General features: G+C 50.0%; 1 protein-coding gene across 2 annotated transcripts in view; it reads right to left on the bottom strand.

The window, feature by feature from the left end:
• Nucleotides 1-358: 358 nt before the first annotated feature.
• The window catches only part of LOC306818023 (protein bicaudal D homolog 1-like), a 36401-nt gene continuing 8759 nt past the window's right edge, over nt 359-28000 (bottom strand). The window contains exons 2-13 of one of the 2 annotated variants that reach the window (XM_079335360.1): nt 18888-19100; nt 16922-17074; nt 16112-16416; nt 13369-13543; nt 11411-11968; nt 11159-11337; nt 10166-10544; nt 9876-10070; nt 9605-9756; nt 8725-8935; nt 1275-1358; nt 359-1047 (exon numbers count right to left, since the gene is read on the bottom strand). In XM_079335360.1, coding sequence (XP_079191486.1) covers nt 1305-1358; nt 8725-8935; nt 9605-9756; nt 9876-10070; nt 10166-10544; nt 11159-11337; nt 11411-11968; nt 13369-13543; nt 16112-16416; nt 16922-17074; nt 18888-19100 — 2574 coding nt within the window. In that variant the 3' untranslated portion in view covers nt 359-1047; nt 1275-1304. Of the gene's footprint in view, nt 1048-1274; nt 1359-7456; nt 8936-9604; nt 9757-9875; nt 10071-10165; nt 10545-11158; nt 11338-11410; nt 11969-13368; nt 13544-16111; nt 16417-16921; nt 17075-18887; nt 19101-28000 lie in introns of those variants that run through there. The other variant, XM_079335359.1, reaches the window with a different exon arrangement.

Genomic DNA, 28000 nt, shown 5'->3' with positions numbered 1-28000 from the left:
GTTTCATTTTGGACCAAGCAACTAACAGAATCCTCACGGGACAGTCGGACCGACCCGGGGGAATAAAAAGTCCCAAACGTCTCTGTGCTGCTGAAGCCTGTTCCTCCAGGACGCGTCACATGTCCTCTTCATGTCTGAGTGTGGTGCAGAACAAACAGCAGGTCAGAGGTCGTGAAGCTTCACTTCCTGTGCAGAGTGGGCGTCGCTCTGTGAGTCCAGCTCGTCTGTCCGTCTTGTTGGCAGTTTGTTGAGCGCTGCGTTTGTGTAAAGATGAAGTTTACATCACAGGAGAGGCTGCCTGTCACCACATCACCTCCACAAAGACCACATGATGAGTTTCACTCCAGAGCTCCACACACACACACACACACACACACACACACACACACACACACACACACACACACTCACACTCACACTCACACTCACACTCACACACACACACACACACACACACACACACTCACACACACACACACACACACTCACACTCACACACACACACACACACACGCACACACAAGAAGTTTCTGGAATGCATGGCTTCAGTTTGTGCTTTTCTTACAGGAGATCTTTCTCATTTTTGAAAGCAGACTTGACATGCATGAATAGTACGAGTGAACACTGAAAACAATGACTTTATGAGTGAGCTACAGGAAGCAGTCATGATTGAAGCATCAGCCTACACAGCTGCACATGCACAAGAAGGTTAGCATACTAGCACGGTGATAAACTCCTGCAGTGATACAGTTACACACACAGTAAGCACTCAGTGTGGCAGAAAACAGGATTGAATATGATTTCAATGACTCAAAGGGTAATGATGAAGGATGAGTCTGCAGGTCGCTCTGTGAGGTCATGAGGCTCTGCTGGCAGTCGCTCATGTGGGAGAAGATCTCCAGAGAAGGTGTGAGCCAGGCACTCTGCGTGGAGGCATCGTGGGAGGTTTCAGGGTGGGCGGTGTCACAGAGTGTCGGGTGTCGTTGAGTCCAGACAGGAGGCACTCATGGTGGGCGTCTGCTGGGTGAACCTCCAGGGGTCGACATGCTGCTGAGGAGAGAAAGTGTGTTTAGATCCCAGTCATGCATACATGAGTAAATCGACATGCAGTGTGAAGCTACGAGCTCACGGGGGGGGGGGGACTGAAATCTGAAATCCCTCCCAGAACGTTGTTTTGAAGGACTCTTTTCAGATCTGGGTGAGTTTGATCTAAAAGTGTATTAAAATGAGGACATGAGGCCTGAGGGGAGAATCACACAGTCTGTCTCTTTCACCTGAGAGAGCAGCTGAGGAGCCTCAAACCTTCAGCTGTGAGGAGGGAACGAGGAGCGGCACTGTGGCAGAAGGCTACTGACGATCTGCAAGAGACTGACACTGTTAGACACACACACACACACACACACACACACACACACACACACACACACACACACACAGCTCGGACTGAAACACAGAAAGCATGAGCAAAGGAAAGAAGTGACAGACTGGACACTTACCGTCACAGCAGCCAGGTTTGGGTTAGGATGTAAAGATAAAGAGTAGCTTTGTTCTTCCTCTTTTTTAACCTTTGTTGTGTTAGATAAGACTAGATAACATCCCTTTAGTAGAATGAATAAACAACAACAAACAAAGCATGAATGTATCAGTATTTACAGTTTATATGAACAGAACACTGTACAGTTAAAGCTTTAAAATACTTGATATGTACACGTGCATTGAAAGTGTTCAAACAGGCATTCAGTGAGATGATAACAGTCTGCAGGCTGTTAGCTCAGAGCTGCTGCGTACAGTAAGCTAGCAGAGATAAAGCTTTGATCGCCATGATATATGATACGTATCAGTATATTGCAAAGTGATGCAGTGACAGGAGTCGATCATTTCTATTAAAATGAATTGATCATAAAGTCAGGAAGTGGGCGTGTTCAGCCCTGCAGAGAAAAGTCAATGTTTGCGTCATCGGCTGTCCATCAATTCAACTACTGATGTGTTTAAAATGTCCAATAATCAATCAGAGTTTCATTTCTGTTCATTTAATTTGATTTAACATAAACCTGTTAGTCGCCTTTAGTCTTTATGAGATCACCAGGACTCTCAGTCTGCATGGGTCTGTAAAGCTTTCTGCGTTCTAACCTCTCTCACTGTAGCTTCAGTGTTTAGCCAGCTCTGCATGTGGTGGACACTGTAGCTTCAGTGTTTAGCCAGCTCTGCATGTGGTGGACACTGTAGCTTCAGTGTTTATCCAGCTCTGCATGTGGTGGACACTGTAGCTTCAGTGTTTAGCCAGCTCTGCATGTGGTGGACACTGTAGCTTCAGTGTTTAGCCAGCTCTGCATGTGGTGGACACTGTAGCTTCAGTGTTTAGCCAGCTCTGCATGTGGTGGACACTGTAGCTTCAGTGTTTAGCCAGCTCTGCATGTGGTGGACACTGTAGCTTCAGTGTTTAGCCAGCTCTGCATGTGGTGGACACTGTAGCTTCAGTGTTTATCCAGCTCTGCATGTGGTGGACACTGTAGCTTCAGTGTTTAGCCAGCTCTGCATGTGGTGGACACTGTAGCTTCAGTGTTTAGCCAGCTCTGCATGTGGTGGACACTGTAGCTTCAGTGTTTAGCCAGCTCTGCATGTGGTGGACACTGTAGCTTCAGTGTTTAGCCAGCTCTGCATGTGGTGGACACTGTAGCTTCAGTGTTTAGCCAGCTCTGCATGTGGTGGACACTGTAGCTTCAGTGTTTAGCCAGCTCTGCATGGGTCTGTAAAGCTTTCTGCGTTCTAACCTCTCTCCATGTTTCATCTCCAACATTGATCCTAGTTTGAGCAGCTTTCTGCTGCTGGAGCTTATGAAACATGCAGAGGCTTTTTAGCTCGGGTACAATCACTTCTATCTGAAGCAGTTCCACTGCCCGCTTCCATCGCTGCAACACCTGTTCACCTGATAACTGCTCTCATATCTGGCAAACCCAGGGGCGTCCAAAACGGCCTTCAAAGCCCCGCCTACCTTCTCTGGTCCAATCAGATCCAGAGCATTCAGGAGCAGAATCTAAAGTTAGAAGGAGGACATACTGGCTGCTGCATTGTTGTCAGAGAAGCTTCAACACAGCAGGTTTCCTTCATGATCACACAGGAAGAGAGCAGCTCTCTGATTGGTCCTTTTCTCAAGCTGAGGAGAAAAAGTTCTCCAAACACGACATGAATAATATTCTTATTGAATCATAGTCGAGCTGAACAAGATTTCAGCAGACATTTTAAAACGTGGACTTTCTTCAGGTCAAAGTGAGGCTGCATGGTGAGTGGATCTGACTCTGTTACCTGCACAGGTGCATCTAATCACTGATTAAAGGCCATTTACCTGCTCAGCATGTGAAGAGATAAACCTGTGACTATAAACCTCTACAGTACAGCTTATTATCTATCAGCAGAGATATTCATTTCATCATGTCCTTCTGTGCCACTTCCCCCTCAGAGAGCCCCCTCCCCTTTCTCTTACAACCTCCAGCATGGTGTCAACCCTGGCCTGCTGCAGAGAACCATCCTGACTTCACTCCACTGACCAGGAGAGGAGCCCAACACCCCAGGAGGTGAGCGTGAACACTTTAGTTTTCTCTGCGTGGCTTCTAAACCCTCCCAGTACGAATGAGTGTCGGTGGTCTAGTTAGTGTAGCTGCCTTTTAAAAAGAGGTTTACACGAAGCTGTCCGGGTCACGTAAGAGAGCCAGCGTTCAAACAAACCCCCACAGATCAGACTGCTCTCTGCTAATTCAACATTTTGTCTCAACATTTTTGTCGGTTTGGTGAAATGAATACAGTCTTCATTTTAATGTTGGTGAGCATGACCATTAAACACAATGACATTACACCATTCACATTCAACCCTTTGTTCAAGCTGTCAGGGATTCTTAGAAACATTTCATCAACATTTTCTTCAAGGCTTCGCCAGGCTAAGGTGAAGGCACCTGCCTTCACCTTAGCCTGGCTAAGCTAAAATGCTAACATGTGTTGGATGTTTTTCTTTGGGCCCCATCAGAGGGCAGAGATCTCTCTGAGACAACATGAAACTGAGTAAGATGGGGCAGAAACCAACATTTGACAGACTTCCGGTTATCTCTCTACATCGGTTACATTTTTCACCTAATCGTGACTTTAGCGTCGTCGGCCTGTTTGCAGGGGAGCGGGGAGGTGTGTGAGTGTGTCACGCTGTCGGAGAGTAATTTGGAAAGAGCAAGCGAGTCACAGAGAGGAGTTCAAACTGGTTTCCTGCTTCTGCCAGAAAACGGGTAACACCCACACAAAATGGTTTTTCCTTTATTTTCTTTGGTGCACTTTGAAAATGCTTCAACGGTTCTGTCCAGTTAGTCGAACTATACACTTAAAAAGTCTGTCCAAATGTGAACCAATTACATCGGTTGCTCTTTCTTCACAGTGACAGGAGAGACTGAGGTCTGTAAAAAACCCCATTTGAACCAAATCAGAGAAAAACACCAGATCGATCAGAACTTCCTTTATTAAACTCCAACCCTCCATAGTTGTGTTTACGTTTGTCATTAATAGACCAAAATGTTGCTGCTGACCATTTTTTAAATGAAAGTATTTTTCCTTCTTCCCAAGCTATTTATTTTCCTCTAAATTGTGTCTTTGAACGCCTCACAGCAACCATTAGGTGACAACAATATAAGTGATGTTATATTCTGGAGCGTAGCGATCTAAGTCAGCGTGTTGCTCATAACATTTGTATCAGGAGAAACGTTACGATGATGTCATCACGTGTGTGGATGTCATGGATCTTATTCCAGATGTAATGAATCATCCAGCCACCAGGGGGCAGCACTCAGGACACCTGTGGTGCTCAGTAACACTTACAGCTGAGACGTTATTTAGTCAAATCTGAGTTTATGATTATTTCTTTTTTGACATATTTTTAATTTCAACATTTTATTCTGTTATCAAACCCACTCGCTTCTCAGGGACTCCATGCTCAGACGGGGACTCGAGAAAGTTGTAGAGGGCCAGTCGGGAACATCTTCAAATTAGGGGCAATAAATGCAAACCAGTTTTTAAGAGGAAGAAAAAATATATGTCACCATTCAGAAACTGGACAGCAGTAAAGTAAGTGAGTAAAAGTTTGGTTCATAGTGAAGGTTAAGAATTTTCCTGCAAACTGATCTGATTCAAATACACATCAAGTCCAGGTTTATAAGCTGAGCTGAGTAAATGTGAAGACCAACACTGACTTTCCCTCTGCTCACATTTACAAACTTTAGGCCCGTCCATCTGAGACCTATCGGTGCCTGTCAAATGAGTTTCGCCCCATAATGTAAAAATACAGTCAAGAGATTGCATCCATATAGAGTGGGACCAAAGTCCACCGTCACGTTACAGCCTCAGAACACCAAGAATAAACACAGTGAGTACAGATCCAGTGATGCAAAGTGGAAAAGGAAGGTTGTACATAAATAAAGGTGAAGAGGGACTGATCCAGTCTGTGTTCTGGGCAGCAGCCGGACTAAGATAAATCCACTTATACCTCATTATCCTCCTGTCTGAAAGGGATCCAAGCCACACATAAGGACACACAAAACCCAGTTTAGCCTGTGGTGCAGGATGGGGAATGGAAAATAAAGGACACAGTCTCTGATGGAGGCAGGCTTTGTTTATAAGGCACACAGACACAGTGTGCTGAAGTATTAGGATGAGATGGTGGACATCTACTTAAAGACATTTCAGGACAAGTTTTCCAATTTTGCATTTTGAAGTTCCTGATGTGTGCGATGAAGACTCGGGAGCAGCAGGTTCAAACTCGTCTCTAAAGCAGCTGATCTCATGTGACTCTGGGTCAGATCTAAAACTAGCATACTCTTAGCATTTCAGCTAAATGTGAAATGTTAGCTGTACTGAGATCTGTTTTCTCTGTTTGGAGAGCATCCATGTGTTGCTTTGGTTGTGGACTTATCCCAGGGTGAACGAGGTTCGTCAGGTTCCCTGAGTGTTCACATATCCTGCACACATTGGAACAGTGATGGTGCTACATGGTGGGTTTACAGCTCTCTCATAGGCCACAAAGGAGAGTCCCAATAGTCCCCTCTCTTCCTGTCTTTACATTCATTATTCACAAAGTAATGTGGCTGTACTTTCTCGAATCACTTCTTTGAAGAGTAAAATCTCCAGTTTTAGTAAACGGTTCCTTACTGAATTTAAATTTTTCGTACGGTCTGAAATCTGATTTGATCGCCCGGTCTTTCTCTCAGTCACGTTGGTTACCGATGGACTGACTTTGAGATTCTGCTGATCTTAAAGCGGTCATATGTGAGTGCTCGCCACCTGCCTCCCTCCCTCCGTCACCCTCCCTTCATACAGCCGGGACTGATATGTGATAGTTTTTATCTTGAAGGGAGAAAGAAGTGTGCAGTAAAGGAGCATGCATAACTGTGTACATGACTATACAGGAACAAACCAACGGGTTGACCTACAGATGGTTAAACTCGCTTAAGGTCGAGCTGACAGACGCCACCCTGGACAAAAAATGAGGGATACTCATTGAGGTGATCAAACAAATACCTTTTGTGCTCTACCATGACAGTAAATACAGAATCTACCAAAGACCAGTCCGGCACTCCCAGGGTCTAATCCCAATTCCAGCCCTTGGTCCTCCATAGAGCACTGAGCAACGAATCGGAGGTCGTCTCTGAGAGATCCCCAACGGGAGAGTTTAAGACGCTCCAAGAGGAAGGGTTGAAGTAAATCCCAACATGGACGACGAATATAAGTGTGGACAAAGAAGCCGAGAAAAAATCAGGCCAACTTCTTACAATTTGACTGTGAAGACAACACAGTATTTTGACTGTATTAGATCTCTCCCTTCACTATACCAATAGAACTTGATTTTCTACTCCTCTGTTGATACGGACCACGATCGGATCCAGGACACTCCAGAACTAAGAGGGCCAAGCAGTAGAATTGGGATTGGGCCTCAGCCTCCACACAGCCGTCTCATTATAAAAAGGTTTTATGTGTCAGAGTGAAACCAAAGGAGTCAGTATGCTTCAAACATGTCAGCCTGAATACAGAGACTCTAATATCTCTGAAGTTGAAGAGCGTCCAACAACTTCTGCAAACTTCATGGATTCTAAAGTGCACGAGCTCGGCCCGGTGTGTGCTACAATCACTACGAGGGTTGGGCTAACGACAAAGCACCTTTCACAAAGACGGGTGCCGTACCCTGTCTTCTATCATCCAAAGTGCCAAAGAAACTCGAGGTCAACAGACGTCTCAATGCACAAGGACAGTCCAGAAACTCCAGATCGACTGGAGCCAGATGTTTTAATGCGATGAAGAGACAATGTGCAGCAGAAGATTTAAACCCTCAAATGACCCACGACTGGCTACAGGACTTTTTACTGTTATCCTATTAATGTTTAATATTGTGGTATAATGACAACCCAAACAGGTCTAAGCCCTGTCTGTTTGAGTCATACTGATCCCTTTAGCAGAAAGAGAAGTGCTTTGTGTGTGCGTGGTTTACAGTGTTTGTGTGTTCAGTGAGTGAGTGGACATCACAGCAAATACAGAAGAAACAAATTAAAGGTGTGATGAAAGTGTCCGCCCAGAGTCAACGTCTGACTGACTGACTTCATGCATGTGTTATCTCCACCTGAAGAACCTAAAGTCTAAAAACTCTCAGTAAAAAGTCTCTATTAACGTCCTCCTGCGGACCAATCAGCAGCCTCAGAATTAAAGGAAGGCAGGGCTGCTTGTGCTCCTCATGTCAAATCCCTGAGCAAAGTCACTGAACATTCAGAACCCATCGGCCAAAGCTTAGGCACTGGAAACAGGAAACCACTGTGTCCTCCTCTCTGTGAGCCGCTACTCTCTCCGGGGAGAGAAACGGCGTGCGTTCCAGTTTTTGGTGTCGATAAGGAGCCTGGTGGACAGTTAGCGTCGGGGCCGGTAAGAACTGTAATATCTGGGGTAGAGGGGTGTGTAGTGGGAGGAGTGTGCGTAGGAGGAGGAGGAGCTTGATGCGAGGTAGGAGCTGGAGGGGGTCAAACCAGAGGAGGAGTAGTGGGGGGAGGAAGGGAAGGGCGAGGAGGAGTAAGGTGAGGACGAGGAGGGAGCATGGAAAGCAGAAGAGCGAGACAGAGTGGACAAGGGCCGAGTTCGGGCTGAGGGGTTCCATGTGGAGCGCCTGAGCCCCAGAAGGGGGGATCGATAGGGAGAGGAGGGGGCGGATCCTGGCTGGGAGGGCCTTGGGGCGGTGGAGGAGGAGGATGGCGGGGAAGCGTGAGTGTCGGGGGTGTATTGTCTGGAGATGCTCGAGCTATGGGGGGGAGTGGGGGAGATGTTGACGCTATAACTGTGGGAGTCGACCACAAACGTCCGCACGCCCAGGGTCCACTGCGAGTGAGCCAGCTTCATCGGGGTTGAGGGCTGGGTCCGTGCTGAGGTAGAGGAGGGGGCCTCTAAAGATGGAGGGCTCTCTTGCGAAAGAGGACCAGCCAATGAAGCGACTGCTTGTGACGAAGGACTACGAGGGGGTAAGTGCGAAGAGGGGGCGGCGAGGGCTGAGGCCAGAGCTGCAGCAGCCGCACTGACCATAGACGGGCTGAGGGGCGCCGTGGGGTCATCGAGGATTGAAGTAGGACTAGTAAGGCTGGAAAGTGACAGGCTGACGGGGGCCAAAGCTGAAGTGGACCCTTGGGTTGGGTCGGATGCCGAAGCCGAAGCAGGGTGACTTACTTTGGGGGTGCTGGTCTTCCTGCGGGTCAGCCGGCTTCCACGGGTGCGGTGGGTCTGCTCTTGATCGAAGGCCAGATCCTCCAGACGCTGCGTGAGGGCCAGTTTCTGCTGGATGGCCATCCGCAGGAGGGAGTTCAGAGTCTTCTTCTCATCCTCCGCCGCAGCCAGCTGCCTCTGCATCTCATCCAGCTGGGTCACATACTCGTCACACCTGAGGACAGAACAAGGCGTGAGCCGAGGGGAGGAAGAAGAAAAAGAGCGCTCCAACACTGGTCTAGACAAACGTTGAGATGAGACCGTGAAGATCAAGTCAAACTGTTTGTTGGGAGGTATGTGTGTTTCCTTTTTCCTTAGGTGAGAAGATCGATATCATGTCTGTTTAACATAGTTTTTATCTGAAAGTCTGGGAACACAACCATCCATCTATTATCTATGACGCCAACCACCGCTGTCATTCGACGAGAAGCAGTAACATCCATTCACACTCACGCCTACGTTCGGAGTTCGAGGGTTAGGGTTGGCATGTCTTTGGACTGGGAGATGAAGCCAGAGTTCACATGCACACAGAAAGGCTCCCTGTCTGCCTGGGGATTCAAACCAGCAACCTTTTATACAATGAGGCAGTAGCTACTGCAGCACCATGCAGCATGAGGATGCGCTCCCTTTACCCTCGGTGAGCCCGTCAGTGTGGTTAGCTTACACCAGGCCATGACAACACACAACGTGATCGCCAGCCATGACAGCTACATGAGCAAGGCACTTATCACCTCCAGTGTTTGGTGTTTTACTAAGACAGTCAGGAGCTGCTCGTAGGGTTTGACAATGACTACTAGCTCTGGCATCACAATGCTGTCTAAGTCATAGTTAGATGATCTCTGACCTTGTGGCGAACATCGCCCGCAGAGACGAGAAAGTGGCGGCGTCCTCCTTCAGGGCCTTCAGCTCGTTCCTCAGCTTCATCATGGTGTCGGTCACCATCGACTTCTCCGAGTCGTACTTGCTCTTCAGGTTGGCCAGAGCTCCCTCTGCTGTCTGGATGAACACACAAATCACAAACTGTTTTCAAATGTCGGGTTGGTCATTTCCTCCACAGACAGTTTTTAACAGCTGCCGCTCTCCTTCGCTCAGTATGAGCACCTGATGCTCGTCACCTGTTTGTTGGCCTTTAGCACCAGTCTGAGCGTGGCGATCTGCTCTCTCTTGGTGCTCAGCAGAGACTTGAGCTTCAGGATCTCCTCCAGGCAGCTCTCCTTGTCTTTGTCCAGGAGAGGAGCCAGTTCTCGAGCCGCGGCTCTCTGCCGGGACAGCAGCAGAGAGCGGTCCACGGCCCGCTGGAGGTGCTTCACCTGGTGGAGAGAAAAGACGAGAGCAGGTGAGGTGAGAAGCAGGCCAGTGAGGAGGACACGCCAGAGGAGGGACATGAGGACAGTCTGTGTGCTACCTGGTCTCTGATGATGGCGTTGAGGTTGTAGATGTTCATTGGCTCCCTGCGCAGCTCACCGGGGGGCTCCAGGGCAGGTGAGGATGACGATGACGATGAAGAAGAGGCACTGATGCTGGGTGAGCGGGATGGAGGCAGGCTCTGCTCAGAGGGAACCTGGAGGCTCTCCCTGTCCCCCTCCCTCTCCTCTTTGCCCCCCTCCCTCGACAGGGGCTCCCTCGACGGAGACTCCGAGGGGCTCCGGGACTCCGTGGGAGTCAACGTTGTGGAGGCGACAGCGGCCAATCGGCGGGCGAGGCGAGGTGTGAGGAGAACTTTGCTGTTGTCTGAAGACATGGCTTTAAGACTGGCGCTGAGGCCTCGGAGCCCTCGGCCCTGTCTGGAACAAACAGAAGGAAGGAGACCCTTTAACCTGGAGCTGCAGTCTCTGCCAGCAACATCCTGTTTCATCATCTGAAGTACGCTTATCAAGCCTACCATGTTTAGTTGTCAGGGACCATGTACAAACATAACACTCATCTGACAGAACAAAGATTGGAGCAGTTTGCTAACATCTGCAGGTCAACACAGAATAACAGCGTCAGAGACTGTTTGATGTTTTTCTTGTATCTTGACTGCAAATATATGAAAGCAAAAGCACTCCTCCAAATGTCTGATCAGATGTTCCTGAGAGAGCTGATCACAGATCCATAGGCTGAAACGTTCCCTGTGAGACAGGACGCCACGGGACCTCCTCGTGCTCGCTCACAGAGGGGAACTTTCCGGAATATTTCCGGCCTCGTTCTCCCGTCTGATCACCTCGACTTCACACGGACATTTTCAGGAGTTGTGTGTGTTTGTGAAGCATCAGACGTGAGCCCCATCCTTTAATACAGCAGAGACTTCCTACCTGAGGGGACAGTGCACGTTCTGTCCTGATGAAGGGAGCTGAGTGAGTGAACGCATGTCAGGATATCTCCTCTGAGATAAAGTGTGATGGAAGCAGGATCAGACCTGTAGTAGTCCAGCATGACGCGGTTGGGCGTCTCGTTGTTGCACAGGCAGACGTGGTGGTACAGCTGGGCCAGCTCCTCACTCAGCATCACCAACTCGTCCTGAGCTGCGGTCAACGCCCCCTGGCTCTCATTGGCTGCTGACTGAGCTGCCTGTAACTCCGCCTCCAGGGAGGAAATCTTAGAGGAGAGAAAGAAGAAGTCAGTGCCTGTGTCTGATGTCTTTATGAAGAGAGGGCTGACGCTGCGTTACCTTCTCCCGTCCCTCCCTGCAGCTCTTCTCCAGCGAGGCCACTTGCCTCTCCATCTTCTGGAGCAGACTGTTTCTCCTCGGCTTCTCCTCCGCTGCTCCGGCTGCGCTCTGAGCCAGTCTGTCGTGGAGTGCTCTCACCTCTGCCTTCAGCTCCACCACCTCTGTCACAGCCACACGGTACTTACACTGCATGATTTCCAGACCAGGTGTCTGATATGAAAACACCTGACTTTTGTTCAGAGTCTCACTCTTCTCCTCCTCCTCTGGTTTGCCCTCCTCCTCCACTGCCTCCCTCTCCTCCCGGTCCAGCTCCATCAGGGCCTCCTGGTGGAGCTGGGAGGTGGTGCATCTGTGGGCCTCCTGGTGGAGCTGGGAGGTGGTGCCGCTGTGGGCCTCCTGGTGGAGCTGCGCCCTACGATTCAGGCGGCGGAGGGTGATGAGTCTCTGGCTCAGATGGAGGGCCTTCTCGTGCTGCTCCGTCAGGGCCCCCTGGGTGTGCTGGAGCTGAGTCTGGGACTCCTGCAGGCTGGATGCCAGGGCTGCTTTCTCACGTTCAACCTGCAGGGGGCAGCAGCAACCGTAAGGAACAGCACTGAATCAAGTGTCTGGTACAGTTTACCGGACTCAGACTGACATCCCTGGATTATCTCTGAAGCCTTCAGGACAGCAGCTTTACTAGTCACCAGTGTACAAACCTAAATCACAGCTGTGTAGGTGAGCTTATGAAGGACGGGGGTGATGTGGTCACGAGCGCGGGAGAAGACTGTGTGCAGATGTAAAGTCTTTCTGTAAATGAGATGAGCTGAGCTGGCACAGGTAACGTCTGGGTGCACACGGAGCGAGCACGGTACTTCCTGTCTCTACGGCGTCTGCTGGCTAACCACACACACGTCAGTAACATCACTGCTATGAAGGGAAATGGATTTATACTTTGGGTCAAACTTCTGTGTTTTCACCTCCTTAAACGTCGATGTGTTTCTGTGGAGACCTGACTGAGTCTCTGAGGTGTGGACAGCATCACTCATCATCATCTGTCAGCAGTCTGTGAACTGATGAGACGAAGGCTTTATGGATAAAATGGTCCAAAAAGACGTTTGACTTTAAGTGAAACCTTCTTCTTCTTCTTTGTGTTTTCTCTGCCACACGATCACACTGAGGAGGTCATTTCAAAACAGGAACAATGTTAGCGTCATGTTCTCCATGTCAACACTACAACCGCTCAGTTTGAGCTCATCGATTACATTTGGTGGGGACGTGGACACTGCTCTGCTTTCAGCTGGTTAGTGTCTCTATCGTCCTCCCACGTTACAGGAAACTGAATATTGTTGTGGATATGGACGAGACGTTGAGGACGTCACGTGGAGCTTTAGACGACCCTCGTCGTCAGACAGGAAAACCCGTTCACAGCACAAAGATGAACTCTCGCCGTATCTCGATGGAAGTCACCTTTTCAGCGGGCGTTCAGAATCGGTGCTGCGCTGCAGAAATGTGTTTGTAAAAGTGAAGAACGAGGCAGCAGCGACAGCGAGCACTCAGACGATCGATAGTGTCGCGTGTCAGCTGAGATAAAAATATGCTCTTCTCGCTGCTCAGCCAATCAGAGCAGCTGCTGGGAGCAGGGAGGGATGGGATTACACCTGTGTGTGTGTGTGTGTGTGTGTGTGTGTGTGTGTGTGTGTGTGTGTGTGTGTGTGTGTGTGTGTGTGTGTGTGTGTGTGTGTGTGTGTGTGTGTGTGTGTGTGTGTGTGTGTGTGTGTGTGTGTGTGTGTGTGTGTGTGAGGAGACAGAGACAGGAGGGAGTACTGTATGTCAGCACAGCTTTACTCTTAATTATTCAAAGCTTTTCACATAGAGGCCGTCACGTATTGGATCATGGACCAGGCCGACGCTGAAGACCAGAACTAAAAGAGACCGTGTCCAAAGTCCCTCATGCTGTCTTCTTCAGAACGCACACTCACCTTCATCAGCTGCTGGTTGAGTTTCTGGATCTCCGTCAGGTTCAGCTCACTGAAGAGGTCCGCCGTAGACGCCCCCTCAGCTTTACGACCCGACGTCCGGTACTCTCCGTTAGACCTGGTACCAGACCCGGCTGCTGACCCTGCTGCAGTCCCACCCTGCAGGTGACCGTTACACCTGACAGGACAATGAGAGAGGAGAGAGAGTCTTTAAATCCAGGAGGTCCGAACGACATTGAGGGACATTTATAGACACGGTACAGACCAAATAAAACATGATACCAGAGTCCACTAGAGTCTGTCTCCTGCAGTGAGTCAGTCTCCATAGAGCTCTATGTTAAAATGTCCAACTTTACAGCTGCAGTTCCTCCAGTGTCCACTAGAGTCTGTCTCCTGCAGTGAGTCAGTCTCCACAGAGCTCTATGTTAAAATGTCCAACTTTACAGCTGCAGTTCCTCCAGTGTCCACTAGAGTCTGTCTCCTGCAGTGAGTCAGTCTCCATAGAGCTCTATGTTAAAATGTCCAACTTTACAGCTGCAGTTCCTCCAGTGTCCACTAGAGTCTGTCTCCTGCAGTGAGTCCGTCTCCATAGAGCTCTATGTTAAAATGTCCAACTTTACAGCTGCAGTTCCTCCAGTGTCCACTAGAGTCTGTCTCCTGCAGTGAGTCAGTCTCCATAGAGCTCTATGTTAAAATGTCCAACTTCACAGCTGCAGTTCCTCCAGTGTCCACTAGAGTCTGTCTCCTGCAGTGAGTCAGTCTCCATAGAGCTCTATGTTAAAATGTCCAACTTTACAGCTGCAGTTCCTCCAGTGTCCACTAGAGTCTGTCTCCTGCAGTGAGTCAGTCTCCATAGAGCTCTATGTTAAAATGTACAACTTTACAGCTGCAGTTCCTCCAGTGTCCACTAGAGTCTGTCTCCTGCAGTGAGTCAGTCTCCATAGAGCTCTATGTTAAAATGTCCAACTTTACAGCTGCAGTTCCTCCAGTGTCCACTAGAGTCTGTCTCCTGCAGTGAGTCCGTCTCCATAGAGCTCTATGTTAAAATGTCCAACTTTACAGCTGCAGTTCCTCCAGTGTCCACTAGAGTCTGTCTCCTGCAGTGAGTCAGTCTCCATAGAGCTCTATGTTAAAATGTCCAACTTTACAGCTGCAGTTCCTCCAGTGTCCACTAGAGTCTGTCTCCTGCAGTGAGTCAGCCTCCATAGAGCTCTATGTTAAAATGTCCAACTTTACAGCTGCAGTTCCTCCAGTGTCCACTAGAGTCTGTCTCCTGCAGTGAGTCAGTCTCCATAGAGCTCTATGTTAAAATGTCCAACTTTACAGCTGCAGTTCCTCCAGTGTCCACTAGAGTCTGTCTCCTGCAGTGAGTCAGTCTCCATAGAGCTCTATGTTAAAATGTCCAACTTTACAGCTGCAGTTCCTCCAGTGTCCACTAGAGTCTGTCTCCTGCAGTGAGTCAGTCTCCACAGAGCTCTATGTTAAAATGTCCAACTTTACAGCTGCAGTTCCTCCAGTGTCCACTAGAGTCTGTCTCCTGCAGTGAGTCAGTCTCCATAGAGCTCTATGTTAAAATGTCCAACTTTACAGCTGCAGTTCCTCCAGTGTCCACTAGAGTCTGTCTCCTGCAGTGAGTCCGTCTCCATAGAGCTCTATGTTAAAATGTCCAACTTTACAGCTGCAGTTCCTCCAGTGTCCACTAGAGTCTGTCTCCTGCAGTGAGTCAGTCTCCATAGAGCTCTATGTTAAAATGTCCAACTTCACAGCTGCAGTTCCTCCAGTGTCCACTAGAGTCTGTCTCCTGCAGTGAGTCAGTCTCCATAGAGCTCTATGTTAAAATGTCCAACTTTACAGCTGCAGTTCCTCCAGTGTCCACTAGAGTCTGTCTCCTGCAGTGAGTCAGTCTCCATAGAGCTCTATGTTAAAATGTACAACTTTACAGCTGCAGTTCCTCCAGTGTCCACTAGAGTCTGTCTCCTGCAATGAGTCAGTCTCCATAGAGCTCTATGTTAAAATGTCCAACTTTACAGCTGCAGTTCCTCCAGTGTCCACTAGAGTCTGTCTCCTGCAGTGAGTCCGTCTCCATAGAGCTCTATGTTAAAATGTCCAACTTTACAGCTGCAGTTCCTCCAGTGTCCACTAGAGTCTGTCTCCTGCAGTGAGTCAGTCTCCATAGAGCTCTATGTTAAAATGTCCAACTTCACAGCTGCAGTTCCTCCAGTGTCCACTAGAGTCTGTCTCCTGCAGTGAGTCAGTCTCCATAGAGCTCTATGTTAAAATGTCCAACTTTACAGCTGCAGTTCCTCCAGTGTCCACTAGAGTCTGTCTCCTGCAGTGAGTCAGTCTCCATAGAGCTCTATGTTAAAATGTCCAACTTTACAGCTGCAGTTCCTCCAGTGTCCACTAGAGTCTGTCTCCTGCAGTGAGTCAGCCTCCATAGAGCTCTATGTTAAAATGTCCAACTTTACAGCTGCAGTTCCTCCAGTGTCCACTAGAGTCTGTCTCCTGCAGTGAGTCAGTCTCCATAGAGCTCTATGTTAAAATGTCCAACTTTACAGCTGCAGTTCCTCCAGTGTCCACTAGAGTCTGTCTCCTGCAGTGAGTCAGTCTCCATAGAGCTCTATGTTAAAATGTCCAACTTTACAGCTGCAGTTCCTCCAGTGTCCACTAGAGTCTGTCTCCTGCTAATACCAGAGTGTATAAACATCACATATCTTTCCACATTGTTGTCCTGTGTTAAAGTCACCTGCTTGGCTCCTCTGCATTGGGGGACATCAGAGTAGTGGGCGTGGCGTTGCCGCTGGGCGGGGCCGAGGTGAAGGTCAGGTGGGCGCTGCCGGTGTAGGCTACATCACACATGCTGAGGTGGTGCACGAGCTCCCTGCGCAGGTGGTTCTTCTGCTCGCGCTCGCTCTTCAGAGACTCCAGAGACTCCTCCAGCTGACCGTCTGAGATGTCCTTCAGCCGCAGAGCGTCCTGCAGCTGGCTGTTCAGGACCTCCATCTCCTCCTCCAGGACTTTGATCTCATGCTTCAGGCCTTCATACTCCACCTAAACCAGCCACTGAGGGGTTAATATCTGGATCAGGTAGAAAACTGTTTCCTTCACAGTGTTCAGTAAATGTTGGTGTGCAGCAGAGTGTTTTCACATTAAAGTCACCTGACTGTAGGACATCAGAGCTAATAACTAATCAATAACTAATTATTGGAACATGTGGAGCAAAGTGTAAATAAAGCAACACTTAGACGTTCAACAACACAAATCTCCTGAGATGAGGGCGTGGTCTTTGTTTCTTAGCTTGGATCCAGTGGAGGAAGTTTGGATGTCGTTTGTTCATCTTATTTTGCAGTCATTAAACTCTGAACGTGATGTTGAATGTGTTTGTTCTGTGCAGGTTTGATTGACAGATGAGGAATGTAAACAAACAGAAGTAACTCTGTGTTTAATGGTTTCTGTGTGTTGCAGCTTCTCGCACTCTGCACCACTCAGTGTTTGGTTCCAACGAGCTGCAGGAGACGATGTTCTGAAGTCAGACTGCTGTTTGTCTGTCAGTCACCTGGTTCTGTTTGAGCGTGGACACCAGCTTCTGCAGAGAGATGTTCTCCTCCTCCAGCTCCGTGTAGTCCTGGAGGAGCCGAGCTTCTCGGAACTTGTACTCTCGGATCTCCTCTCGCATCCGACTCCTCTGCAGCTCCAACATCTCGTTACCCTGCTGAGACAGAGCAGGGACACGAGCTGGAGACGAGGAGGAGGACACAACTGGACAACCTCCCTCAGTGCACCTCCCTCAGTGCACCTCCCTCAGTGCACCTCCCTCTGCACACCTCCCTCTGCACACCTCCCTCAGTGCACCTCCCTCTGCACATCTCCCTCAGTGCACCTCCCTCAGTGCACCTCCCTCTGCACACCTCCCTCAGTGCACCTCCCTCTGCACATCTCCCTCAGTGCACCTCCCTCAGTGCACCTCCCTCAGTGCACCTCCCTCAGTGCACCTCCCTCTGCACACCTCCCTCTGCACACCTCCCTCAGTGCACCTCCCTCTGCACATCTCCCTCAGTGCACCTCCCTCAGTGCACCTCCCTCAGTGCACCTCCCTCAGTGCACCTCCCTCTGCACACCTCCCTCTGCACACCTCCCTCTGCACACCTCCCTCAGTGCACCTCCCTCAGTACACCTCCCTCAGTGCACCTCCCTCAGTGCACCTCCCTCAGTGCACCTCCCTCAGTGCACCTCCCTCTGCACACCTCCCTCTGCACACCTCCCTCAGTGCACCTCCCTCTGCACATCTCCCTCAGTGCACCTCCCTCAGTGCACCTCCCTCAGTACACCTCCCTCAGTGCACCTCCCTCAGTGCACCTCCCTCAGTGCACCTCCCTCTGCACACCTCCCTCAGTACACCTCCCTCAGTGCACCTCCCTCTGCACACCTCCCTCAGCACACCTCCCTCTGCACACCTCCCTTAGTATACCTCCCTCAGTGCACCTCCCTCAGTACACCTCCCTCTGCACACCTCCCTCAGTACACCTCCCTCAGTGCACCTCCCTCTGCACACCTCCCTCAGCACACCTCCCTCTGCACACCTCCCTTAGTATACCTCCCTCAGTGCACCTCCCTCTGCACACCTCCCTCAGCGCACCTCCCTCTGCACACCTCCCTCTGCACACCTCCCTCAGCACACCTCCCTCAGCGCACCTCCCTCAGCACACCTCCCTCTGCACACCTCCCTCTGCACACCTCCCTCAGCACACCTCCCTCAGTGCACCTCCCTCAGCACACCTCCCTCAGTGCACCTCCCTCAGTACACCTCCCTCTGCACACCTCCCTCAGCACACCTCCCTCAGTATACCTCCCTCTGCACACCTCCCTCAGTACACCTCCCTCAGTATACCTCCCTCAGTGCACCTCCCTCAGTGCACCTCCCTCAGTACACCTCCCTCAGTACACCTCCCTCAGTGCACCTCCCTCAGTGCACCTCCCTCTGCACACCTCCCTCTGCGCACCTCCCTCTGCACACCTCCCTCTGCACACCTCCCTCTGCACACCTCCCTCTGCACACCTCCCTCTGCACACCTCCCTCAGTGCACCTCCCTCAGTACAGTACCTCCCTCATTACACCTCCCTCATTACACCTCCCTCTGCACACCTCCCTCTGCACACCTCCCTCAGTACAGTACCTCCCTCTGCACACCTCCCTCAGTGCACCTCCCTCAGTACAGTACCTCCCTCTGCACACCTCCCTCAGTGCACCTCCCTCAGTGCACCTCCCTCAGTGCACCTCCCTCAGTACACCTCCCTCAGTGCACCTCCCTCAGTGCACCTCCCTCAGTGCACCTCCCTCTGCACACCTCCCTCAGTGCACCTCCCTCAGTACAGTACCTCCCTCTGCACACCTCCCTCAGTGCACCTCCCTCAGTACACCTCCCTCAGTACAGTACCTCCCTCTGCACACCTCCCTCAGTGCACCTCCCTCAGTGCACCTCCCTCTGCACACCTCCCTCAGTGCACCTCCCTCAGTACAGTACCTCCCTGAGCTCCTGCAGCAGCTCGCTCAGGTGCTCGTTGTCGCTCTGACAGTTGGCTGCGGTGGTCCGGCTGTGCTTCAGCTCTCTCTGCAGCTCCAGCAGCCGGCCCATGTAGTACGTCTCCTTACTGGCTGACTCCTGCAGCAGCGTCTCCTCGTTGGTCTCTCCGTCCTCTGCCACCTTACGCTGGGTGGAGTAGGCCTGGCCAAACGCCTGCAGCCGACAACAGAGAGGGTTTGACAGTGAGACGAGTCGTCACACGTTTCTGAACCATAAACTGTGCAGGAGAGAAAACGCTGCGTTGAGTTCAGTTTATGAAGAAGCATTTTTATTGGTCCTGAAGGAAACATCACACATTGTTGACGAGCATGCCTGAGTGATGTCATAACATATTCAAGATGGTGGAAAGGTGTCAGAATCAGACACTATGACAGTTAATGTCGTTAAATCAATGGACATATTTACAGTTTAAACAAAGAACAGAAAAGAGTACCAAGCTTTTTTTTTAACGTGCATAAAGATGGAACAAAAACATCAGCTGCACCCAGCTCAACACCATCTGTCCCTGAATGCGTCCACATACAGCTCACCTGTCTTCATGAGGACGTTCGAGTCACAATGAAAGACGTCTCTGGTTCCGGTTCACACAATGTGCACGTGTGGAAGTCTAAAGTAGTGATCACACATGTTCTCATGTTGCCAAAACTCGTGATGTTAACTGATAACAACGACTTTGTTTCTCATGAGTCACTAACGCTAGTTCTAGGAAGACAATCATTCCGTCTTCGTCCAACATGAGCCTCTGAATAAACGCTGTGAACACTTCTCAGCTCTGCTGGGTAAATGTATTCAGACTGCTTCATTGTTTTCAAGGCACGTCTCCAACTTTAAAATCAATAAGACTTCCTGTGATAGGCTGGATTTAAGAGGCAGGGAGAGGATCTATGGGAATGTCTCCCTCTTCTTTCACGTGTTGTTTCAGAGACAAACTTTGATTTGTTCTCACAGTCTTGCGGGCAGATTGCACGCTGTACGTTTCCCCACGGGAGCAGAGTGTAAGTACAGTTAAACACAGTCAGCTGAGACCTGAGCACACACACACACACACACACACACACACACACACCTGAGTCAGTGATGCGTTTCAGGCTGCACACATGTTGGACTGAGTTAATGTGAGAGATTAATGAGCCGCCCCTGGAAACACTAAAAGCCCAGAGAGACAGAATGTCGTCTCATATGGATGACTGGAAATATAAAGGAAGAACATGTTCCTCGTCAGTATCTCATAACTCCAGTGTGTGTGAATGTGTGTGTGAGTCCTGACTGTCTCCAGTGAGGGAGAAGCTGGAGTCCTGCTGGCTGTGTTGTTGTCAGAGCTGTGTTTACATGGCTCCTCCCCTTGTGTATAAAAGCTGTTTGAGTCAAGAAGAAGAAGAACATACTCACTGATAGATCATTCTGTCAGTTTACATGAAGCTACCAGCTAACTAAAGAGCACTAACATTAGCATGCTAACACAACAACGCAGCACACAGGTGAGTGCAGCTACGAGCTAACCAAAGAGAGCTAACATTAGCATGCTAACACAACAACGCAGCACACAGGTGAGTGCAGCTACGAGCTAACCAAAGAGAGCTAACATTAGCATGCTAACACAACAACGCAGCACACAGGTGAGTGCAGCTACGAGCTAACCAAAGAGAGCTAACATTAGCATGCTAACACAACAACGCAGCACATAGGTGAGTGCAGCTACGAGCTAGCCAAAGAGCACTGACATTAGCATGCCAACACTACATTGCAGGACACAGGTGAGTGCAGCTTGAGTTGAAAGCAGTTTTTATCCACCGCTTGTGTTTATGGTGCATTCTAGTTCATGACTGCTCCATGTGAATGCATGAAGAGGGGGCTGGTGAGCCAGATGAGCGTGGGCTTTAGATTAGCAGTGGTGTTTTGGTTTAATGCTTGTGCTCAAGGGCGACATCTACTGGATTAAAAAGCTGCACATTCTTCCTTTAAACTCAGAGTTTGAAGTTCTGCTGAAATGTCTAAGACCCCGGTTGTGATATTTTGTAGTTATGTGCAATATCCTGTATCATGGAAAGCAAAATGTAAAGGACTACAAACTTATCAAACAGACTCTTTACGTCTCATACGTTTGACTTCCTGCTCAATATTTAATAACGTAACGTGACAGGAAGCTTGTGTGCTAACTTCTCTACCGTTAAGATGGAAAGACTGAGGAGAAATCATCCAACAGGAAACATGTTCAAGCTCAGCAGAAGATGAAATGGAACATATATGAGACCTAATATTGATTTGACCCGTGAACCTCTGTAACGTCGAATAGACATGAGGCCTGTGCAGGTAATGAGCCAAGCTCGGCCATTAAAGACATTACTCCGACACAGCACGCCACACACACAATACATGTGATAACATCCATCCACTTCACAGGACGATAAACTCAGGCTGCCTGCAGAGCGCTGTAAAAGTGAAATATGACTGACAGAGTAGCTCAGAATGCAGCGACGCATGGCTGCCTTGTTCTTTATAAATAAAATATAGACATGACTCCCGTGTAAAGAAACACTCGCTCCTCCTTGGAAACTATACAGTCGCTGCTCCAGGGTGTAAATGGAGGTGAAGAAAGATTCTCCTGCATCCATATAACATGAAACCTGAGTTAACAACATGAGGTTGAATTAAAACCATGAGGTAAGTGTTGATGTTATCCCTGCTTAAGTCTGCAGAAGGTGCTAAACATTCTTTTCTGTAAATAACGTCACAGTTCCCTGATACGAAACCAAGAATTTAAAAATGACGGCTTCAAGCCTCTGCGTGAGCCGCTGAACCTCTTTCTTCCAGCACTGCAGAGAGCAGCCCTCTCCTGGCAGCCCTGCAGCGTTCTGCCCACAGACTGTAAAGTATGTTCCTGCAGGGGGCGCTGGAGTCCCCCGTGTGTCCCTGCAGGGGGGCGCTGGAGTCCCCTGTGTGTCCCTGCAGGGGACGCTGGAGTCCCCCATGTGTCCCTTCAGGGGACGCTGGAGTCCCCCGTGTGTCCCTGCAGGGGGCGCTAGAGTCCCCCGTGTGTTCCTGCAGGGGGCGCTGGAGTCCCCCGTGTGTTCCTGCAGGGGGCGCTGGAGTCCCCCGTGTGTCCCTACAGGAGGCGCTGGAGTCCCCTGTTTGTCCCTACAGGGGGCGCTGGAGTCCCCCGTGTGTTCCTGCAGGGGGCGCTGGAGTCCCCCGTGTGTTTGGTTTTTTGAAGCAGGCTGTAAACATGTTCATGTCTGCTGTAAAAACAGGCTGTTTGAATGGGTGTGTATGTGACTTCCTGTGCTGCTGCAGCCAGCCTCTAGTGGACACTCCAGGTACTGCAGCCAGCCTCTAGTGGACACTCCAGGTACTGCAGCCAGCCTCTAGTGGACACTCCAGGAACTGCAGGAATTTACACATCAGGATTAACTTCATTTTTAAACACAAGAAGTTGCTGCTACATTTTGCTCTACTGTTAGACTTCCAGAGAGCTGGCCAATCAGAACTAAGTGGGCACGGGGGGGGGGGGCTCTTGAAGAAACGGCAGTTATAACAAAGCGTTTCAGGCAGAGGCTGAAATGACGCCACTGTCAGATCAATAAGATCATGTAAAGCTGAGTGTGGACATGAAGTGTGTGATGACGGTCGTTCTTAGTGACACCGCTGGCTGTTGAGTGAACTGAGACCCGGCGTGTCTGACTCAAAGGTCGCTCCTCGTCCCAGTCGGGATAAATAACGGCAGCTCTTTATTGTCTCCGGTGACTCAGCAGTGTTGTTGGAGAGCAGATCGAGTGATGGGCAGAGAGATTCAGACTCTGAGCTGCTCTGAGAGAAGTAACAACGAACAACCCGAGAATAAGCACGCCATCCCTGTTATGACGCGGAGACAACCAGACCGCACAAACAAACAAGAAAATGAGTGCATACTGTAAAGCCCCGTTTCCACCCAGCAGTCCGGTACGGATCGGTACAGTTTGATTAAGCCTGATCCCGTTTGTGTTTCCACAGCCATCCGTGTCCTATTTGGTAAGCAGCGTGTAAACCGGATGACGATAGCTGCTATGTAAATAGCATCATATGATAGCAGCTAACAGCTAACTGCTAACTAATAAATTCAACAAAGGAGAAAAACGCTCCACAAACCAAACCAACGCTGGAGACATCCAGCAGGTCATCTCCTCTGTCACTGTCATGTGACTCTTTATTACAAGAACTCAATCCAGCTTTGTTTCAGAGAAGGCTGTGAGCGGCGAGGACAAATACACAAGCAAACAATCAGCTGTGTTACACTCAATGTTTTAAACACGCCCACCACGTAACACAGGAAGTGACCATTCTTTCAACCAATCAGAGGACTGCAGTGTTTAGCTCCACCTTTTCAGGTCGGCTCCACATTCTTGGCTCCCCAACGGAAGGATCCCAAAAAGTGGGATGGTACGTTCCCGGTACGGTTGTTTGGGAATCTTTCCCGGGATTAGTCTATGGAAACACCGCAAAATGCACGCCGTACCGAGACGAACCGAGCCGGACCGAGCCGGACCGCTCGGTGGAAACAGGGCTCGCTGCAGAGACAGGATCTGAAAAGAGCCAATCACAGCCTCTGAAGCTCTGTGAAGGAAGCTGTTTGACGTGAGCAGCAGAGTGTTCCTGATATCTCTGAAGGGCAGATGTTTGGATTCTGAAAGGAGACCTTCAGGAAGTGGTTTCAAGTCTTTGGAGCGAGACAACACTATGAAGAACTATGAAATAAAGGTTTGATCCCGTGCAGCTTCGTCAGCAAACCTTAGACTGACTCTACTCTGTCAGACCTCCACCTCCCTCACCCACATGTACGCGACTTCTTCGGATTCGAGCAACAGGACACAGTCACTGCTCCATCACCACATCGGTGACTTGCTCTGCTTACATCACATGATCGGTAAAGAGCAGCTGGTTTAAGTCGGTCATCAGCGGCGTTTGCGGCGAGCCGGATGAAGGTCAACGTTTAAACGAGCGAGGTCACCTCTGCTGAATTTAGAGGTGATTTCTGTCCCGCTCGTCTCCTCTGTCGCTCTGAGACCGCTGTCCTACTTCTCTGACACACTGCCTGACTGCCAACTGTGACTTCATCCTGTCTCGGACTCGACCAATTAGACGAAAAGAGAGAGAGAGAGAGAGAGAGAGACAGAGAGAGAGAGAGAGAGAGACAGAGAGACAGAGAGAGAGAGAGAGAGGACATGCTGACCTCAGAGGACACAAAAGACAACAAAAGTGATAAAAGGATTCATTTGACTCATTTATGACTAATCCTCCCGTTGTCTTGATCTCTGTCCATCGGTCTCTCGTTATTCTCTCCTTCCTGTCCGTCCCCTCTCGTGTCTTCACTCGCCGCTCCATCAGCATACTAATGAAAGCGGGCTGAAGGTTTAGCCATAAAGCTGTCCCCGGCTGACTGACGCTGTGAGGAGGCCGTTTATGGAGCAGAAAGTAAAGAGTGGCTTTATTAAAGCTGCAGAATGTTTGATGGTGAATAATGATCATTTCTTTGTCTCTCTAAACTCGCCTGACGTCTGGAGGAAGCTTTGGGTGATGTGTTGACGTGTAATTCAGCTCGTCTCTCTAATTGAATCTGTGTGACTGGAGTCAGCAGACTCTCAGTCTCACAAAGGAAGCTGCTTTGTTGTCCCGATGATCTCATTCACATTCCTGCTCTCACTCACTGAGCTACATCAGGTCACATCTTTCACTTTCCCACAACTCAAGGTGTTGTGAGGTGACTTAGTTAGGAGCAACTCACTACTGATCACTTCCAGGTAGAGGTTTGCAAAGCATCATGGGTATTATGTAGGCTAGACAACAGATAGAACGTCTGTTTGTGTGCTTCAGTCTGCTGAGTCAGAACCTCCAGCATGACGTCAGGTCAGATCGATTAACAATGCAGGCAAAATATCAGTGTGTGTGTGTGTGTGTGTGAGAGACAGAGAGAGAGACAGAGAGAGAGAGAGGGAGAGAGAGAGAGAGAGAGAGAGAGAGAGAGAGAGAGAGACACAGAGAGAGAGAGACACAGAGAGAGAGAGAGACAGAGAGAGAGACACAGAGAGAGAGAGAGAGAGAGACACAGAGAGAGAGAGACACAGAGAGAGAGAGAGAGAGAGACAGAGAGAGAGACACAGAGAGAGAGAGAGAGAGACAGAGAGAGAGACACAGAGAGAGAGAGAGAGAGAGACACAGAGAGAGAGAGACACAGAGAGAGAGAGAGAGAGAGAGAGAGAGAGTTAGACCTCCTGCTGTGTGTGTAAAAACAGTCAGGGTTGCCTGTATGGTGAATGAAGGTTAGTTCATTGCCAATTATTCTGCAATAGATACAACACACACACACACACACACACACACACACACACACACACACACACAAACAGACACACCATTATTATTTTAAGCCTTCATGCAGGGAGTCTCCTCTGAGAGAGAGCAGGCGTTCTCTGACATTTGCACATCACAAATACAGTAACACACACTCACACACACACACACACACACAGTAACACACACTCTCTCTCTCTCACACACACACACACATACACACAGTAACACACACACACACACACAAAAAGGTCAGACAGAGTTTACGACAGCTTGTCTTTGAATATGTGGATTTCTTGGATGACGTCACATTTCAGCTCTCGATTCACAAACAACATATTCACTCTGACTTTATGAAAAGCTTGGATCACTTCCTGTCAGCACCTGTGCTCTGTCTCTGGTCACTTCCTGTCAGCACCTGTGCTCTGTCTCTGGTCACTTCCTGTCAGCACCTGTGCTCTGTCTCTGGTCACTTCCTGTCAGCACCTGTGCTCTGTCTCTGGTCACTTCCTGTCACACCTGAGCTCTGTCTCTGGTCACTTCCTGTCACACCTGTGCTCTGTCTCTGGTCACTTCCTGTCATCACCTGTGCTCTGTCTCTGGTCACTTCCTGTCATCACCTGTGCTCTGTCTCTGGTCACTTCCTGTCAGCACCTGTGCTCTGTCTCTGGTCACTTCCTGTCACACCTGTGCTCTGTCTCTGGTCACTTCCTGTCACACCTGTGCTCTGTCTCTGGTCACTTCCTGTCATCACCTGTGCTCTGTCTCTGGTCACTTCCTGTCTGCACCTGTGCTCTGTCTGTGGTCACTTCCTGTCTGCACCTGTGCTCTGTCTCTGGTCACTTCCTGTCAGCACCTGTGCTCTGTCTCTGGTCACTTCCTGTCATCACCTGTGCTCTGTCTCTGGTCACTTCCTGTCAGCACCTGTGCTCTGTCTCTGGTCACTTCCTGTCACACCTGTGCTCTGTCTCTGGTCACTTCCTGTCACACCTGTGCTCTGTCTCTGGTCACTTCCTGTCAGCACCTGTGCTCTGTCTCTGGTCACTTCCTGTCTGCACCTGTGCTCTGTTTCTGGTCACTTCCTGTCAGCACCTGTGCTCTGTCTCTGGTCACTTCCTGTCATCACCTGTGCTCTGTCTCTGGTCACTTCCTGTCAGCACCTGTGCTCTGTCTCTGGTCACTTCCTGTCTGCACCTGTCCTCTGTCTCTGGTCACTTCCTGTCAACACCTGTGCTCTGTCTCTGGTCACTTCCTGTCACACCTGTGCTCTGTCTCTGGTCACTTCCTGTCAGCACCTGTGCTCTGTCTCTGGTCACTTCCTGTCAGCACCTGTGCTCTGTCTCTGGTCACTTCCTGTCAGCACCTGTCCTCTGTCTCTGGTCACTTCCTGTCAGCACCTGTGCTCTGTCTCTGGTCACTTCCTGTCACACCTGTGCTCTGTCTCTGGTCACTTCAGGTCACACCTGTGCTCTGGTGTCTGGTCACTTCCTGTCAGCACCTGTGCTCTGTCTCTGGTCACTTCCTGTCTGCACCTGTGCTCTGTTTCTGGTCACTTCCTGTCAGCACCTGAGCTCTGTCTCTGGTCACTTCCTGTCAGCACCTGTGCTCTGTCTCTGGTCACTTCCTGTCACACCTGTGCTCTGTCTCTGGTCACTTCCTGTCACACCTGTGCTCTGTCTCTGGTCACTTCCTGTCAGCACCTGTGCTCTGTCTCTGGTCACTTCCTGTCAGCACCTGTGCTCTGTCTCTGGTCACTTCCTGTCACACCTGTGCTCTGTCTCTGGTCACTTCCTGTCATCACCTGTGCTCTGTCTCTGGTCACTTCCTGTCTGCACCTGTGCTCTGTCTGTGGTCACTTCCTGTCAGCACCTGTGCTCTGTCTCTGGTCACTTCCTGTCATCACCTGTGCTCTGTCTCTGGTCACTTCCTGTCAGCACCTGTGCTCTGTCTCTGGTCACTTCCTGTCACACCTGTGCTCTGTCTCTGGTCACTTCCTGTCAGCACCTGTGCTCTGTCTCGGGTCACTTCCTGTCTGCACCTGTGCTCTGTTTCTGGTCACTTCCTGTCAGCACCTGTGCTCTGTCTCTGGTCACTTCCTGTCATCACCTGTGCTCTGTCTCTGGTCACTTCCTGTCAGCACCTGTGCTCTGTCTCTGGTCACTTCCTGTCTGCACCTGTCCTCTGTCTCTGGTCACTTCCTGTCAACACCTGTGCTCTGTCTCTGGTCACTTCCTGTCACACCTGTGCTCTGTCTCTGGTCACTTCCTGTCAGAACCTGTGCTCTGTCTCTGGTCACTTCCTGTCAGCACCTGTGCTCTGTCTCTGGTCACTTCCTGTCAGCACCTGTCCTCTGTCTCTGGTCACTTCCTGTCAGCACCTGTGCTCTGTCTCTGGTCACTTCCTGTCACACCTGTGCTCTGTCTCTGGTCACTTCCTGTCACACCTGTGCTCTGTCTCTGGTCACTTCCTGTCAGCACCTGTGCTCTGTCTCTGGTCACTTCCTGTCTGCACCTGTGCTCTGTTTCTGGTCACTTCCTGTCAGCACCTGAGCTCTGTCTCTGGTCACTTCCTGTCAGTACCTGTGCTCTGTCTCTGGTCACTTCCTGTTACACCTGTGCTCTGTCTCTGGTCACTTCCTGTCACACCTGTGCTCTGTCTCTGGTCACTTCCTGTCAGCACCTGTGCTCTGTCTCTGGTCACTTCCTGTCAGCACCTGTGCTCTGTCTCTGGTC

Source organism: Symphodus melops (genome assembly GCF_947650265.1).
Source record: "Symphodus melops genome assembly, chromosome: 22".
Classification (NCBI taxonomy): Eukaryota; Metazoa; Chordata; class Actinopteri; order Labriformes; family Labridae; genus Symphodus; species Symphodus melops.
The sequence above is the reverse complement of the archived record's forward strand: the minus strand, read 5'-3'. Positions and strand labels throughout refer to the sequence as shown.